The sequence below is a fragment of the Astyanax mexicanus genome, chromosome 19 (genome assembly GCF_023375975.1).
Source record: "Astyanax mexicanus isolate ESR-SI-001 chromosome 19, AstMex3_surface, whole genome shotgun sequence".
Lineage (NCBI taxonomy): Eukaryota > Metazoa > Chordata > Actinopteri > Characiformes > Acestrorhamphidae > Astyanax > Astyanax mexicanus.
In genome coordinates this window covers 39,179,401-39,195,670 of record NC_064426.1, presented here as the reverse complement: position 1 = coordinate 39,195,670, position 16,270 = coordinate 39,179,401, and the positions used below count along the sequence as shown (strand labels likewise).

The following is a 16,270-nucleotide window of genomic DNA, read 5'->3' as shown; positions in this document are numbered from 1 at the left end:
CTTAAATGTTACATAGAGTAAATAAATGAACTGAACTTCAGTCAATCCTTTCTTTTAGTAAACTTTACTTCATTTCTGCATACAATATTACCTAATTACAATTACTTAATTTATATGATATTACTCAAATAATTTATGATACATAATATATTATAATTCCTGAAATTTAAATATTTTTTGTTAAAACACACATATTACACTGTCTCAACACATGGATGGCATGTAATACATTCTTTATACTAGTAAACTAAAAATAATGTATTACATGCCGTCCATGTGTTGAGACAGTGTAATATGTGTGTTTTAACAAAAAATATTTACATTTCAGTAATTATAATATATCATAACTGTGTCATAAATTATTTGAGTAATATTGTATGAATTAAGTAAGTTTACTAAAAGACAGGATTGACTGAAGTTCAGTTCACTTATTTACTCTTGAAACTGAGTTAGTAAATTTATCTGAAATTAAATTTACTTAAAAATAGCAAATGCAGAAAATTGCGAAACCTTTTTTAAGTTTATTTTATTCATCTTTTTTTTCTGTGCACACACACACACACACACAAACATCCACCCAGAGTGTAACACTCGACCCTGGTACTACAGCTTTATTAGCTCAATGTATTTCTTTAGTGTCGGGACTTTTACAGACTCTGAAAGCAGCGTTCTGCAGACCGGGGCCTCCAGCTTCAAACCTCTTCAGGGCAGGAAGTGCTGGAATTCTCCGTAACCCTGGGAGTCCGGCCTCCATGGTAACGTCTGGCTCTGACTGTTACTCAGAACTGCAGTAGGTTCAGTCCTGGGGTCTCTCTCTCTCTGGGATGAATCTGAATCCCACCCCTGCAGGTCCTAATCCTCCACTGATTCAGACTCGGATCGTAAGTCTGCCAGAACATTTGGATGTTTGAAGAAAGCAGCTCTCAGCCAAAGCTCACAGGATGTGACTGATGTTCTTCAAAGCTGAAGAAAAGACCCGGACAGAGGGAGCCGGGTCCACTTCCACAACTACGTCTTAATAACTTCCTCCAGAGAGAGACGCGTGTCCTGTATCAAAGCGACGCACCGTGGCCCACATTTCCTTTTTAGATTAAGACGATACCAAAACTAGATCAGTTCTGAGACACCAAGAACCAAACCAAAGAAAGCAGCACTGTAAAAAAAAGGGTTGGACAATGAAACTGAAACACCTGTCATTTTAGTGAGGGATTTTAGGTTTCATGGCTAAATTAAACTGGAGCAGCCTGGTGGTCAATCTTCATTAATTGCACATTGCACCAGTAAGAGCAGTAAGTGTGAAAGTTCAATTAGCAGGGTAAGAGCACAGTTTTGCTCAAAATATTGAAATGCACACTATAACATTATGGGAGACATACCAGAGTTCAAAAGAGGACAAATTGTTGGTGCACCAATCGTCTTACTGGAGCATCTGTGACCAAGACAGCAAGTCTTTGTGATGCATCAAGAGCCACGGTATCCAGGGTAATGCCAGCATACCACCAAGAAGGACCAACCACATCCAACAGGATTAACTGTGGACGCTGTAAGAGGAAGCTGTCTGAAAGAGATGTCCGGGTGCTAACCCGGATTGTATCCAAAAAACATAAAACCAATGTGCACCTCAACTCTCCTGTTTCCACCAGAACTGTCCGTCACCACAATAAATTATTGTGCTTTAAAACCAGATGTCTCAGTTTCACTCTCCAACCGCTGTACTGTCATTTAACTGAGCAGTTTTTTATTGTATGCTAAATTGCAGTATATTACCTTTGTTGGGCATGTCCCCTCACACCTAACTCATGTATTAAATAAAAATTGTAAAAAGTGTCAGTCTATATTTTTTTGTTTCTAAACTGAAAGCAGAAGCATTTCTGAGTGGAGAAGAATAGGGATAAAATATTGTGTTTAATGGCACCAGTGGGCTGAAACAACCACCCCTGCTAAGCCTAATAAAATATATTCATTCTAAAAACTGGGGTTTTGGGTCACTTTTTGCAGGAGTTCTTCTTCTGACCGTGTCACACGCCTTTACGTACTTACGTCACACGTACAGCCTGTAAAAGAGGATCCGGCTCAGTTTTACTGAACGCGAGCGGATGGTGGAGCAATGGGGACTTCAGAAGAGGAAACTCAGAGCTCAGTAGCTCCTCCATATACTCATAGTAAAACCAAAGAAATGAAGGAGTGAAGTTTCTGACTGAGCGCTCTCTCTCTCTCTCTCTCTCTCTCTCTCTCTCTCTCTTTCTCTCTCCCTCTGACTGAACATAACCTGGAATCGGATTCATCAGCTCTGAAAGGAGACCACATCACACCCACCCAGTTTAAAATGATTCCTCTGCATGCTCGGTGCAATTGCCCACTCTCACCAGAGAGGACCCTAAATCCCCCAAATCCCAAAACTCACAGACATCAGCTTTAATTAAATTAAATTATTGCTTCACAGAGTCACACTTTGCAGTTAAGGAAATGTAACTTGCTCTTATGCCCAACAACACTCTGGCCAGGCAGCCAACCTATATAAAATATAAAAAGCCAAATGAAGATGCAAAAAGTAAGATAGCTAAAAGTGTCACTTTGAAAATGTGAATCACTGCACAAGGCATCTTAAAATACCTTTTAGCGTTTACATTTCAAACATAAGAAGTGTAATTAACATTGTAAGAGTACTGTAGTACTATAGTAATTACTGTAGAGTAAGTTCTAAGGGTCTACTATAACTAGTAGAAGAGTTTCTGGACAGTAATGCTCTGTTTCTAATACTTGCTGCTATGGAAAGTTGCCACAGTTGTGGCCAGATGTGGAGACCTGCTGTGTTTTATTGCTTTTTTTTATGGTCAGGGGTGGAAGTGGACCATGTCTGCATCACAGAGGCTTATTTTCCTGTATAGGACTGTGGTTACGTTATAGGAGCCCACAAGAAAACTTCAACCTTCCCAACAAGCACCTCTAGAGTGAGACAGGAGACCCACATCAATCCCATACCTCAAACACTCAGCATCAAGAACCATCAATCAATAATCAATAACTGATAAAACCACATGAACAATAGATTACTATACTTTACACACCTTTATTAACAACAAACTTCATTCACTAATACCACTTTACTACAAATTTACTACTGTACACAACACAAGCCTTATAATGTTCACCATGACCAGAAGCTCCGCCTACTTCTCTACTACAATACAGAGTTACTATATTCACTAATACCACTTTACTACAACTTTACTACTGTTTGTTCACCATGATCAGAAGCTCCGCCCACTTCTTTACTACAATTCAGAGTTACTATATTCACTAATACCACTTTACTACAACTTTACTACTGTACACAACACAAGCCTTATGTTTGTTCACCATGTGCAGAAGCTCCGCCCACTTCTCTACTTCTCAACTTTCTTTCGAATGTGTTGCAACAATTAAACTGCAGGAATAGATGTGTGAATGAATGTATTGGATTTTTTTTTTTTTTCAGATTAGGAGTCGTATCAGGAGTGTTTCTGCCTAGACAGAATATTGAATGATGACTTTAGCAGGGTAGCCAATCAGAACAGAGATTATTTGTACATAAATAAGTCTAAAAGGCCAGTAAAAAAGCCTGTTTAAGGTAGACAACCCCAATTATGCATCATAATCAGACCTTAAGGTGAAAAAGAAAGTACTGAACACAAACGCCCTTTAAGGCTATGTCCTCTGCTCAGTGTGCTGTTTGGACGTCAGTGTTCGCTGGTGGCTTTCTGCTGCACGTAAATGCAGAACACACACACACACACACACACACACTCATCTGGGCAGCAACACAAAAACGCAGCACACACAGTTACACAGCATACACTCTCGACAGCGTTCATGTGGAAGCGGGGCTGAATTATGCATAGCCGCTGGTAAGAGGATCGTAAGTGAAAGCAGATGTTGGATGGATGTATTAAACAGAGGTTGGGGGAAGATCAGTATCAGATACAGAGTCTGCAGAACTTACAGCAGAGAGTGAGAGGAGAGTGCGCGAGAGTATACGAAGTTATAGGACCAGAGAGTCATATTCAATTGACAATACTTCATCAAGATCTACAGAGACTATACATGCTGTCTGTGTGCATTTACACACTGATTTCAAATATTTGTACATTTAGGGCCCTATTTTACAGTCTGTGCAAGGCACGTTGTAATGCTTATTGCTATCTCACACCCCGCCAACAGTCTGTTTTCAAGCCTACCATATGCGTAAATGTCAATGGTGCTTGTAAATATATCTACGCTGATGGGTGAAGTGGTCTGGAAAACCTACATTTCTGGCGTATTGCTATCTTGGCAAGAGAAAACACAGGTGCACCACTGACTCAAAAAAAACCTGCGCAAAACTCAGGGTGGTCCAGCGGACTAAGGCGCTGCCACTATGGTTTGGAGATTGCTGGTTCGAATCCCGGTGATGCAGCTTGCCGGACATGCAGCTGCCGGAGCCCTGAGAGAGCCCAATTGGCCTTGCTCTCTCTGGGTGGGTACAGTAGATGGTGCTCTTTCCCCTCATCACTTCTAGGGTGATGTCGATCAGCACGAGGTGTCTGTTAGCTGATGTATCAAAACCAAGTCGCTGAGCTTTTCTACAAGCATTAGTGCTGTGATGCTACTCGGTAATGCTGCATTACTGCAGTTCAAAAAGAGGTGGAGTCTGACTTCACACATGTATCGGAGGCATTACCAGTGATAGGGGATATACAACTGACTAGCAGCTGAACGTGTGGGAAAATTAGCCAGATAAACCGGGGAAAAATAATTAATAAATAATATATATATATATATATATATATATATATATATATATATATATATATATATATATATATATAATAGAAAACAATTAACAATCAGATGTTCATTGCTATCTTGGCAATGCAAGATGTACCCCCCACACACATACAACCCCCTTGTTACACAGATGGACATGCACAAACACAGCTTTTACATTAACAATAAACAGAATTCAAAATAACATAGCATTGCTGTTCCCGTAAATGATCTGCTTACACATCTTCACTGCGTGAACGAGCAGGTTTGTTTCCTCTGCTAAGAAGCGCAGAAGCTCTGCACCGTTAAAATAGCAATACACCAAAGTCAGATCCGTATTAATACTGTGTTAAGACGTTGTTGATTTACAACCGCAAATTTGCTGTGTAGACAAAAGACCAGGCCCTATCAGTTATTGCACTATACAAATCATCTCAAGTGTATTTACAGTCATACAGTATGGAAATATATATTATATGACCCACAAACCCTCCGTGACCTGCATCCTTCCAGCCTCCTGCCTCCACTCCCACACCTCCACCTTTCCACATCTACACCACAGCATCTCTGAGCATCTCTGGCTTCACAATGAGGGCAGTGACCTATATTCAAATGCCAGCTGGCATCCGGTCAATGATTACTCATAAATTATAGACAGAACTGGAGTCTTCCTCTTACTGGGAAGATGTTTGCATACTGGATAAATAACTGGGGTGAGTGGGTGAAATCACACAAACGTGCCTTAACCCTTCTCAACGGTTACATATATACAGTACTGTATTTTTCCCACTATAAGGTACACCGGATTATAAGGCGCACTATCAATAAACGTCTGTTTTTTTTGGTTGAGTAAAGCACTTCCGTATTTTTACAGTAAGCTCAGATTTCCAGATTTCCACTAATGAGGAACCCTGAGTGTTCCGGTAAGCCAGGGCGATATTTACTAGCGGTTTATCCCACGTAGCTTGTTTTAAAGCTGTAAACGTGCAGACTACAGTACAATATACTCACCTCTAAACGGCAAAAGAGCTAGCGCTTAGTGCAGTTAGCATCTAATGGTGCTCCAGCAGTGCTAGCTAGAATTAGCAGCAGGCTACAGGCCAATAATACTCACCTCTGAACAGCGAAAGAGCTAGCACTTTGCACAGTTAGTGGGTAATGCTAATGCTGCTCTAGAAGTGCTAGCCGGGGTTAGCAGTAGGCTACAGGTCGACAATACTCTTCTCTGAACAGCAAAAGAGCTAGCGCTTAGCGCGGCTACTGGGTAATGATAATAATGCTCCAGCTCTGGTGCTGGAGAACTAAATTAAAACTCCTGTATAACCCTGTAATTTTAACAACTTAAGAAATAGACAAAGATTTTTTGATTTTTTGTTTCTACTGAATGAATTAAAGTCTTTAATATTTATTTGTAGCAGTAGTATATTCTTTAAATTATTTTAAAAAAAGTTAATGTTTGGTCATATCTCCAAGAATAAAGTTTTATATTAAGTATGTCTTTGCTATCGTAACGAAAGGAAAAGTACACCTTGCGTGTCTTGAAATGCCCAAAGGCATGTACTGATTCTCTTAATTAATCATGGCTGTGTTTTGGGCGTAACGTAAAATAAACCAATCAGTGTGTCACTTGCCATTTCCTTTAAGAGGCAGATGTGTTCTGACTTTGGCACATTGCTATTTTACCAGTGCAGTGTCCATGTGCTCACAATTTGCAATGAACTGTATTTGAATGACAGTTGATGTGTGTCTAGGTTGTTTTCAGTCAGTGGAGCTCCTGTGTTTTCCGTTGCCATGATAGCAAACGCACCTGATTTCCAGACCAGATATATTCAGAAGCACTGTTGCTATTTAAACAATAAAGGTGCAAGGTGTGAAAATACACTGTGGACAGGGTGTAAGATAGCAATGAGCACTGCAACAAGCCTTGCACAGGGAGTTGAATTAGACTTAAAAGTCCAGAAACCTGTGTCTTAGTTAATATTATTATTTTCCACAACAATCGTAATTTTTTTTAAGATAAAAGAACCAATACATTTCAGATGTTTGCGTGATAATGACAAACATATTTCTGGGCAGACATTGAGTTACATTATTACCAGCATTAAATAACAGCACATAAAAAAGTCAGTTTGAATAATCAACAACAGCTGCATGAGAAAAATAGAGTGTATCTACAGAAGTTGACTCCAAATGACCCAAACTGAGTTGTTTTTAACCCAGAATATTTAGAGAGCATTAGAATCAGTATTATTAGTTTTCTACAGGTATATCAGAGCTGTGTACCTTTTTAGCAGCCCGTGACGGAGCTCTCCTGGTGGGTTTGGGGATCTCGCTGGTCAGGCTGGAGGGCATCTTGGACACGGAGCCGTTCTCCCACTTGCTGGGGGTTGGGGGAGGGGACGATGAAGAGGAGGGGGAGGGGCTAACTCGGATTGCCATATCCTCTGTACAGGTGAGGCGAAGACTGCGCAGGTACTCATCTGTCTCACGGTCAACCACCAGCAGCCTGGTCTCATGCTCCACCGCCTTAATCCTCTGTACCACCTACAAAGCAGCAAAGCATCATCATTAATTTATTATAAACCATTTACCGTATTTTTCGGACTATAAGGCGCATTAAAATCCTTAAAAACCTTTATTTTTCCTAAAAATCTACAGTGCTTCTTACGTATGAATTCTACCAGTCAGGTATTAAGGAGCAGTAAAGCCACTCTAAGCTGAAGTACAGTGTTGTAAGGGTAAGTTTTCAGTGAAGTTTCTCCAGCACTAAGGCTGGGTGCAGCAGCATTAGCATTAGCCGCTAACCGCTATTAGCCGCTAACCGCTATTAGCAGCGCTAGCTCTTTCACCATTCAGAAGTGAGCATATGAGACTGTAGTCTGTGTGTTTGCTGTGTTAAAACTACAGCAAAGCTACGTGGGAAGAACCGTTAGCTGATAGCGCCCTGGGTTACAGTAACACTCAGGGTTCCTCAGTCTAGCGCTATCGGCCAGCATTTACATTCCGCTAGCACTGTGGTTAGTGGCTAATGCTAATGCTGCTGCACCCAGCCTTAGTGCTGGAGAAACGGGAGTGCTTTACTCACCCAAATAAACCGTTTTTAGGAGAGAAATCTGTGTAGATTAACATCCAGCTCTCGTTTGACTTTGAAAGAAAATGTTTTTTTAAGAAATACAGTTTTGTTTACTTAGTTACATCTGTACTAGTGTCGCTTAATGTTCCTTTTAATCTGGTGGACCGTATAGTCAAAGAAATACGGTAACCATAGAATATTTTAGACACAGACTAGCTAAAGTAACTAGCTATGCTAACCCATCATCTCAACAGGGCTATATAACATTGTTTACAGCTAATTACTGCATAGCTAAGTAGATTTTAAAAACAGCACAAAAAGATCTGAATGATGTGGAGCACCATATAACTTACAGCATCAGTAAAAAGTTTGGACACGCCCTAAATTCAGTGGTTTTTAAACCTTTTATAATGTGCTGCGTTGTAGATTAATATTAATATATATATATATAAAAGTCATCCAAACTATGAAGAAAAAAAATCAGAATTTTCTTGCTTAGATTAGACAGTTTTGCACATCTCTGCTGGATTTTCTCAGTCAGCTTTATGAAGTAGAGTCACCTGAAATTCAGGTTTTCAGTTATCAAGAGTTAATAACTTGAATTCCTTGTCTCTTAATGTGTTTGAGAGCATTGGTTGTAAAGTTGTGAAGAGGTAGAGTTACAGGTATACAGTGAAAAAATGACTTTAAGAAGCAATGAAGGTCAGTTAATCTAAAACAGTTCAAGCACTTTAAAAGTATCCTCAAGTGCACTCCCAAAGACCATCAAAAATGCTATAATGAAGGAACTGGCACTCATCAGGACTCCTGATGAGTCCTGATAATTAAATTAAAAACTTCCACCCAAACATCCAAACTTCTTTTTATCTCTACTAAACCTTAGCCTAAAAGCTAACCTATAAGATCCTCACAAGCCGTTTCTCTCGTTTAGGATGTTCTGGTGTTTGTTCCTCTTCACAAAACGGTAAAAGCAGACTTTTTTTCAGTACACACTTCCAGAAAACATTCTTCATTCATTAAGCCACTCACTCCAATGGTTGTGACGCTGAGAGACTTATGCTGCATTAGTATAATGCTGGAAAAGCTGCAGCTCTGTAATGCGGCCTCGGCCTCGGCCTGCACAGCTATTGGATGCAGCGCTGCTGCTTCTGAACGAGCGCCAGCATACATTCAGACTGGAATTCAGATCATTACCAGCTTATTTCGGATGTCAGATTCCATTCAACCAGACAAAAACATGGACTAACTGAGGAGCCTAAAGAATACTGCAATGTATTTGAATGTCTGTTCTAGATAGATAGATAGATAGATAGATAATCTATATATATATAAGGGCATAAAAAACTTTCTATACAAGATAAAAATCTATCTGTAAACAGAGCAGTGCAGTACATGTTGTTAATAGTCATTAAATAATTAACAGAGCAAAGTGCAAGGTGCAATGACATTGATATAAAAGTCACTGATGTGCCATATGAATATAAATATAAAAATACATAAATATAAATATGCATACATAACAAATATAGTTCTGAAAAGTGAATATGTGAAAACCCAATCATGAGTAAAGTGTACTTGAATGTAAGTGAGGTTGGGCAAGTGATAGTGTAAAGAATTAAGAATTAAGTAGTTGAATAATGTCCATGTGGTGGGACTGGGTTAAATATAAATACAGGAAAACAAAGATTGGATTAGTGTTTCAGAATCACTGATAAAATTTAATAAAGGCATTATAAACAGATTATAGCATTTGATGAAATAAATACACAAAAACTCAAATTTTAGGCTTGTTATGGCTACTGCACCTGCGCTGATCTCCACCACCACCATCCCACCTGCTTGCTACGTTCACCCTCCTCCACTCACTGTGCAAGCATTCACCGTGCAATCTGATTGGCTGTTTTTGCTTAAGGGCGGGACTATATCCTTGAATGGGTGCAAAGATTAACGCTATAAGAGTAGTTTGTGGCATGTCTCCTTAATAATAAGGTACATACTAGTGCTGCACAATCTTGGAAAACTTTTAGATTGCAAATGTTCATTTTTTGACAATATTTATCGCAATATAAAACAATGCAGGGCCCATAATGTCACCAGCCCCAGACCAATCAAGAGCTGAGTCAGTGCCGAGCTCTCAAAACAAGAGGAAAACAGCAAAACAACAGTAACCGGCCCTTTAATTAGGCATTTAAATGGCTTTTTAAAAGGTAAATAAGAGCGTTTTTCTGGGATTAAAAGGGTGAATTCAGCTGTAACTGAAAATGTGCTGGACTGAGGTGCACAGCTTTCCACACGTGCTCACGTTTTTAAGCATGTGCCCAACCATGTGGATGGAGGCCATGCGGTTACCTCGTCTTTACTCATGCCTCCCTCTACCCTCGAGCTCCCCCTCCCCCTTGTGCTTCTCAGGCAGCAGCAGCCTGTCACTCACACAGACACAGAGACAGCGCTGTGTATCTACTTCTTGTGTCAAGAATCAAAACATTGCAACATGACGTGTTTAATTAAATTGCCTTAAGTCTTGCGATGTGACTATTGTGACTATTGCGCATGCACACATCACCATGACGATGTTTAAAGTATATATTCTGCTACATTAATGTTTAATTTGTCAAATTTAACTCCTTTAAACACGGCAGACCCTTAAAAATTCACTAACAAACAGCCTGGAACAAGTGCTAGTTATGTGTTTATCCTCTTTAAGTTCAAATATTTTCAATAATTATAAATCTGTAATATTTCTCATACTGTATTCTTTATTCTAACATCAATAAAGGCCTGTTCAGTACAGCGGCCATCAACAGAGCACTCGTCTCTAAGCATGCATCAGAAAAAGAGCCTTTGAATTGCATTCAAGCTCTCGGTCCTCACTGCCGTATTGTGTTTGGGATGAAAAAGGGCCAGATGTCCCAAACAGTCAATCAAACAGACAGACCCACACATGCACAGAGCTCTGAAACGAGCCGCGAGCCCAGACAGCCAGATTCTCTTCACTCAGCCAGCCAGTGCTTTCCTGATTAACTATCTCAGCCTTTATTTACATCATCTGTTTATGAAGCTGAATTTAGCTGAAGTTGCAGATCCACAGAGCCACATTATCATCACCACAACAAGCACACGCTACTGATCCACCTGATTCACCACTTCCACCACCAGTGCAGGTACCAGATCTGTCTACAGTCACGTGATTTTGGAGAAAGTCGGGTCCATTCACAAAATAAGACTCTCTGGAGAAACGATCCAGCATAAAAACATAAAAACATGGAAACATGGCTGGTCTGTAATGTTAAAGCCACTGGCTGAGTCTCAAGCAGGTCCCTGTTGGGAGTGTAGTGCACTATTTGCATGCAGAAGCCATTATTGTTTCTAGAGCGCACTACATAAGGAGTACAGAAGGAGCCACTTGAGGCTGGGTCAGTGTTGATGTTGGATGAGGGGTAATGCTGACTCGGCCTGTGATGGGGATGCTGGTGGAAGCATTAGCTGATTGTATTGTGTCTGTAAAGCTGCCAGACATGTACACTGCTATGATTTTCCAGTTTTGGGGAGCCTGTGCCAAATTCTGCCTCCGGCATAGTTTAATACCCTGCTAAAAAAATCCAGCTCAATGGTAAAGCTGGTTAAATCAGGTTAATCAGTAAAAAACAAATAGTTCACCAGCATTTCACTGGTGCAGTTCATGTATCATGCATGTTGTCATGCTTGTCAACCAGCTTGTTTAGGCTAATTATGGTCAACTAGGGGTGGGAGAATATATTGATTTTGGGATGTATCTGAAGAGTTTCAATCTATCTATCATATCGTATCGATTTGTGGTGTCAAATATCAATATTTTTCCTGAAACATAGGCTGCTTCACTGCTTTACGTGGTATTGCTAATCAAATTAATAGGGTAAACCTGCACTGAAGAATAACATTACATTTAATTACATTTGGCAGATGCTTTTGTCCAAAGCGACAATAGTCAAGTACAAAATTAATAGAAGTTTAAAGGTAAAACATCTTTAGACAGGGCCTAAAGGAGGTCGAAGGAAAATAAAGGGATAGAGAAGTGAAGGAGGGGAAGAGGAAAATGAAGTTAGAAGTAGTTAGTGTGTTAGAGGTGTTAGGAGAGTAAGTGCTCTTTGAAGAGCTCTGTCTTCAGGAGTTTATTAAAGATAGTGAGAGATTCTCCTGATCTGGTAGTAGAAGGTAGTTAGTTAGAGGTGCTAGGAGAGTAAGTGCTCTTTGAAGAGCTCAGTCTTCATGAGTTTATTAAAGATAGCGAGAGATTCTCCTGATCTGGTAGTAGAAGGTAGTTAGTTAGAGGTGTTAGGAGAGTAAGTGCTCTTTGAAGAGCTCTGTCTTCAGGAGTTTATTAAAGATAGTGAGAGATTCTCCTGATCTGGTAGTGGAAGGTAGTTTGTTCCACCATTGGGGAACTCTGTATGAGAACAGTCTGGATTGCTTTGTGTGAGTGTTTGGCAAAGCGAGGCGACGTTCATTAGAGGAGCGCAGCGGCCGGGAGGTAGTGTAAGCCTTCAGGAGTGATCAGTGCAGTTAGGAAGGAGCCCAGTGAGGTATGTTCTGAATATGGGTTGTAAAACTCTGTGATACTGAAACTTCTTGGTATTTGATTACATAGGAGTATTTTATCATATTGTATCGTAGAGAATTGTCTTGTGATATATTGAGTATCACAGAATCACAGTATCATAATATCATCGTAATTGTGGGCAACATATTTTACTTGGCTTGGTCAGGCTTGGTCATACGACCGGTCAAATCGATCATGTGTCCAGTCAAAAAGACATCATTACACAGTGTTTGTATGAAATAAAAAAAATAAAGTATAAAGGGGAGACAAAATACACATAATGCTGATACTGAGTCTAGTTTTAGTAGTTTTATATAAAGTTTGAGGACAACTGGTTTTAAAATTTCTAACATTTGCCAAACAACTATGGCGTGTCTCCATGTATAGGCTGTTGGATGACCTAACCAAGCTTTTATGTTGTTGTTATTGTGTTATCTTGCTTACTAACTAACTAAGCTAGACCCTACCAGAGCTTGTTTTAAGGTTGCTTTTCCATCATCCACCTTAAAAGATCTAGTGACATTATACATATATATTATATAGCCTAGCTATACTAAAACTTCTAAGTATCTAAGTATTAAAAGTATCTTATCTACAGACTTACTTACTTTAGACCCTACCAGAGTTGGTTAACTGATAATGCATATAAGGCAATGTTAAATAATAAGGGTTGTTTTAAGGTTGTTTTTCCATCATCAACCTTAAATGCAGCCCTAAAAGATGTGGTGAATGTTCTTTGCTATTAGGGTAGTAGCTTATCTACAGCTCTGGAAAAAATTAAGAGAGCACTTAAAAATTATGAGTTTCTTCAAATTTTACCAAATTTGAAAACCACTGGAATATAATCAAGAGAAAGATGGATGATCACAAGCCATCAAACCAAACTGAACTGCTTGAATTTTTGCACCAGTAGTGAAAGCATAAAGTTATCCAAAAGCAGTATGAAAGACTGGTGGAGGAGAACATGATGCCAAGATGCATGAAAACTTTATGAATATGAACTTGTTTTCTTTGCAATATATATTTTTTGTTATTTCAGCCATTTCTCATTATCTGGAAAGACATGCTCTAATTGACAATATTTTTATTTGGAATTTGGGAGAAATGCAGATTAACTGGTTCAGAAACTGTATTAGACCCTACCAGAGTTGGTTTAACTGCTCACCTGATGGTGGGTCTCTCTCTCCACGTTCTCTCCGTTCACCTCCACCACCCGGTCCCCGGCCCGGAGCCCCGAAGCCTCGGCGGGGGAGGCGGGCTCGACCTTGCGGATGTACTGGCCGCTCTTGCCCTTCTCTCCGTGCAGGTGGAAGCCGTAGCCCTGCTCCCCCTTCGCCATGCAGCACAACCGCGGCTTCAGCTCGCTCGCCATGCCGGGGGGCGCGCACCATACACCGGCAGCCTACGCTCAGGACTCGGGCTTTAGCTCCAGAAGCTCCAGCGGTCAAAATCTCCAGCGGTAGCGGTCACCCTGTGCGCTCCAAGCGGCTAACCCCAAACTTCTGCCCCGCTGGAGAGTACGATAAGCCCGGGGAGATGCATCGCGCCATACGGAGCAAACCCGAGTTGAATCCGGATCGTTTGGTGTGTTCTGTTTAATCTTCAACGGTGAAACGAATTAAAGAGATCCGGATTATTGTAGATATTCCAGATTACAGACTGGATCACTTGTAGAGCATCCTGGAGGAGAAAAAAAAGTAGTGCGCAACAGGCGCGTTATCCACTATGTATCCATCTAACAACCCCAGAGCAGGCTTCGCTCCATTCTCGCCGGTGTGCGCGCGTGCGTGCGTGTGTTTCGATGTTTTCAGTGTGTGTGTGAGTGTGTGTGTGTGTGTGTTTCACAGTGTGTGTGTGTGTGTGTGCAGTGAAAGTACCGCTCCAGCTCTGGAGCTTTCTGGAGCTCTAGCACCGCCCTCTACCACACAGCCAGGCCCCCCTCACTGGGTTTGGATGTTTGCCCCTGTAAACTGGCTCTATCTCCCTGTTTTTACCCTTCTCCCTTTCTTTTTCTCTCTTTCTCTTTCTCTTTTTGTGACATTTAGAATAAGAAGTGTCAGATCTAACATTTCACTGCAGGGCATGAGAATAAACCAGCAGAGAGATCTGATCCGAGACACATTCTGTAAAACCAGAAGCTCTAAACAGCATTGTGTTGCACTGCTTAACCAGCACAGTGCAATGCTGCCCTCTTTTGGTTGAATAACCCCCTTCTTCTTTTTTTTAATATTTTTTGTAAATGTTTATTTAAAGCAGCACTAGGTAGGATTTCCTTGATTTTTGTTCTTTTTTAAGAAGTAAAATTACAGCTTGAAACTCACTGCAGCGCTGCATTGAGGTGTAATAGGAGAAATAGCGGTGCTCTCGTGTCTGTGCCGGAGCTCCTCTGAGCTCAAACCAGTAAGTTTTCCGAGGCGGCTGCGACCAACGCTCGCGAGAACTGTGACCTGCTTTCCGACCTTTAGTTCTAACAGTTCTACAAGGACTACTGGTTCATTCTTTACAAACTAACATACAGACACTCTGGCAGAAGCTGGAAAGAGACTAAATATGTCTGTGAAAGCTAGAAAACAAGAAAGAGAAACTAATCCGCCTGAAACATTTATTACACTCTACAACTGTAGGGGGAGCCCACAAGCACAAACTCTCAATCCTACCTAGTGGAGCTTTAATGTTTCGATGGACTATTTTTTAATTCTTTTTTATTCTTAAAGTTTCGGGTTAATACAAGAAACAACGATAGAAGACAGCATGAAAATATACAAAAGGGAGAAAAGGAAAGAAAGAGGGAAAAATATTATATATATAGTGAGAGTTCATCACAAATTCTTACACTTCTTTTACATTTCCCATTTTTAGACATTCTAAATTATTTTAAAAGTGAGGTAAAGTCTAGTAAAAAAATATCAAATTTTGGTATTGAGGACAAGTATTTACATCGGTGAATGTAGTATTTACTTAATAAAATAAAAATAATAATAATTGAATAATCCCCTTCACAACAACACAGGCCCAATTATATTTCTAATTTGTAGCTTGTTTTGACCCCCTTGGCCCAATTCCATCTCTGATTTGTGTGCTTGCCTACACCTTAGCCTAATCCCATTTCTATTTTTCAGTTTATCCCGACACTTTGGGCCAATCCAATTTCTAATTTTTACCCTTATCAACACCTTGGCCCAATCCCCTTTTTTTTTCAAAATTTTCCCATTTTCTCCCCAATTTTGCACAGCCAATTACCCAACCCACTTATTAGGACCCCCCCCCCTATCACCAGTGATACCCCAACACACCAGGAGGGTGAAGACTAGCACATGCCTCCTCCTATACATGTGAAGTTAGATTCCGCCTCGTTTTGAACTGCTGCTGATGTAGCATTACCGAGTAGCATCACAGCGCTAACGCTCGGAGGAAAACGCAGCGACTCGATTCTGATACATCAGCTCACAGACGCAGTTTGTGCCGATCTACATCACCCTAGAGGAGTGATGAGGGGAAAGAGCGCCATCTACTGTACCCACCCAGAGAGAGCAAGGCTAATTGTGCTCTCTCAAGGCTCCAGCAGCTGATGGCTCAATCCCATTTCTAATTTGTACTTCTACCTACACTTTGGCCCAATTCCAATTGTAATTTGTACCTTTTACTACACATTGGTCCAATCGCATTTCTTCCCTTGGGCTCAATCCCATTCCTAATGTGTAACCTGTCCCTACACCTTGGCCTAATCCCATTTCTGATTTGTACCATTACCTTCACTTTCGCCCAGTCCTATTTCTTATCTTTTTAGTCATGGTGAACATATTTATTGCTTTTTTATCTTTTAATATTTGTATTAT

At 40.4% G+C, this 16,270-nt stretch overlaps 2 protein-coding genes across 2 annotated transcripts in view; one reads left to right on the top strand and one right to left on the bottom strand.

Annotated features, from left to right (window-relative positions):
- Positions 1–14,306, bottom strand: part of LOC111191035 (Na(+)/H(+) exchange regulatory cofactor NHE-RF2) — a 95,052-nt gene extending 80,746 nt beyond the window's left edge. Inside the window, exons 1-2 of the mRNA XM_022664991.2 lie at positions 13,600–14,306; positions 7,069–7,329 (exon numbers count right to left, since the gene is read on the bottom strand). Coding sequence (XP_022520712.2) covers positions 7,069–7,329; positions 13,600–13,806 — 468 coding nt within the window. The 5' untranslated portion in view covers positions 13,807–14,306. The remainder of the gene's footprint in view (positions 1–7,068; positions 7,330–13,599) is intronic.
- The window catches only part of elof1 (elongation factor 1), a 515,825-nt gene that overhangs the window by 333,849 nt on the left and 165,706 nt on the right, over positions 1–16,270 (top strand). The gene's annotated exons all lie outside the window — the stretch shown is intronic.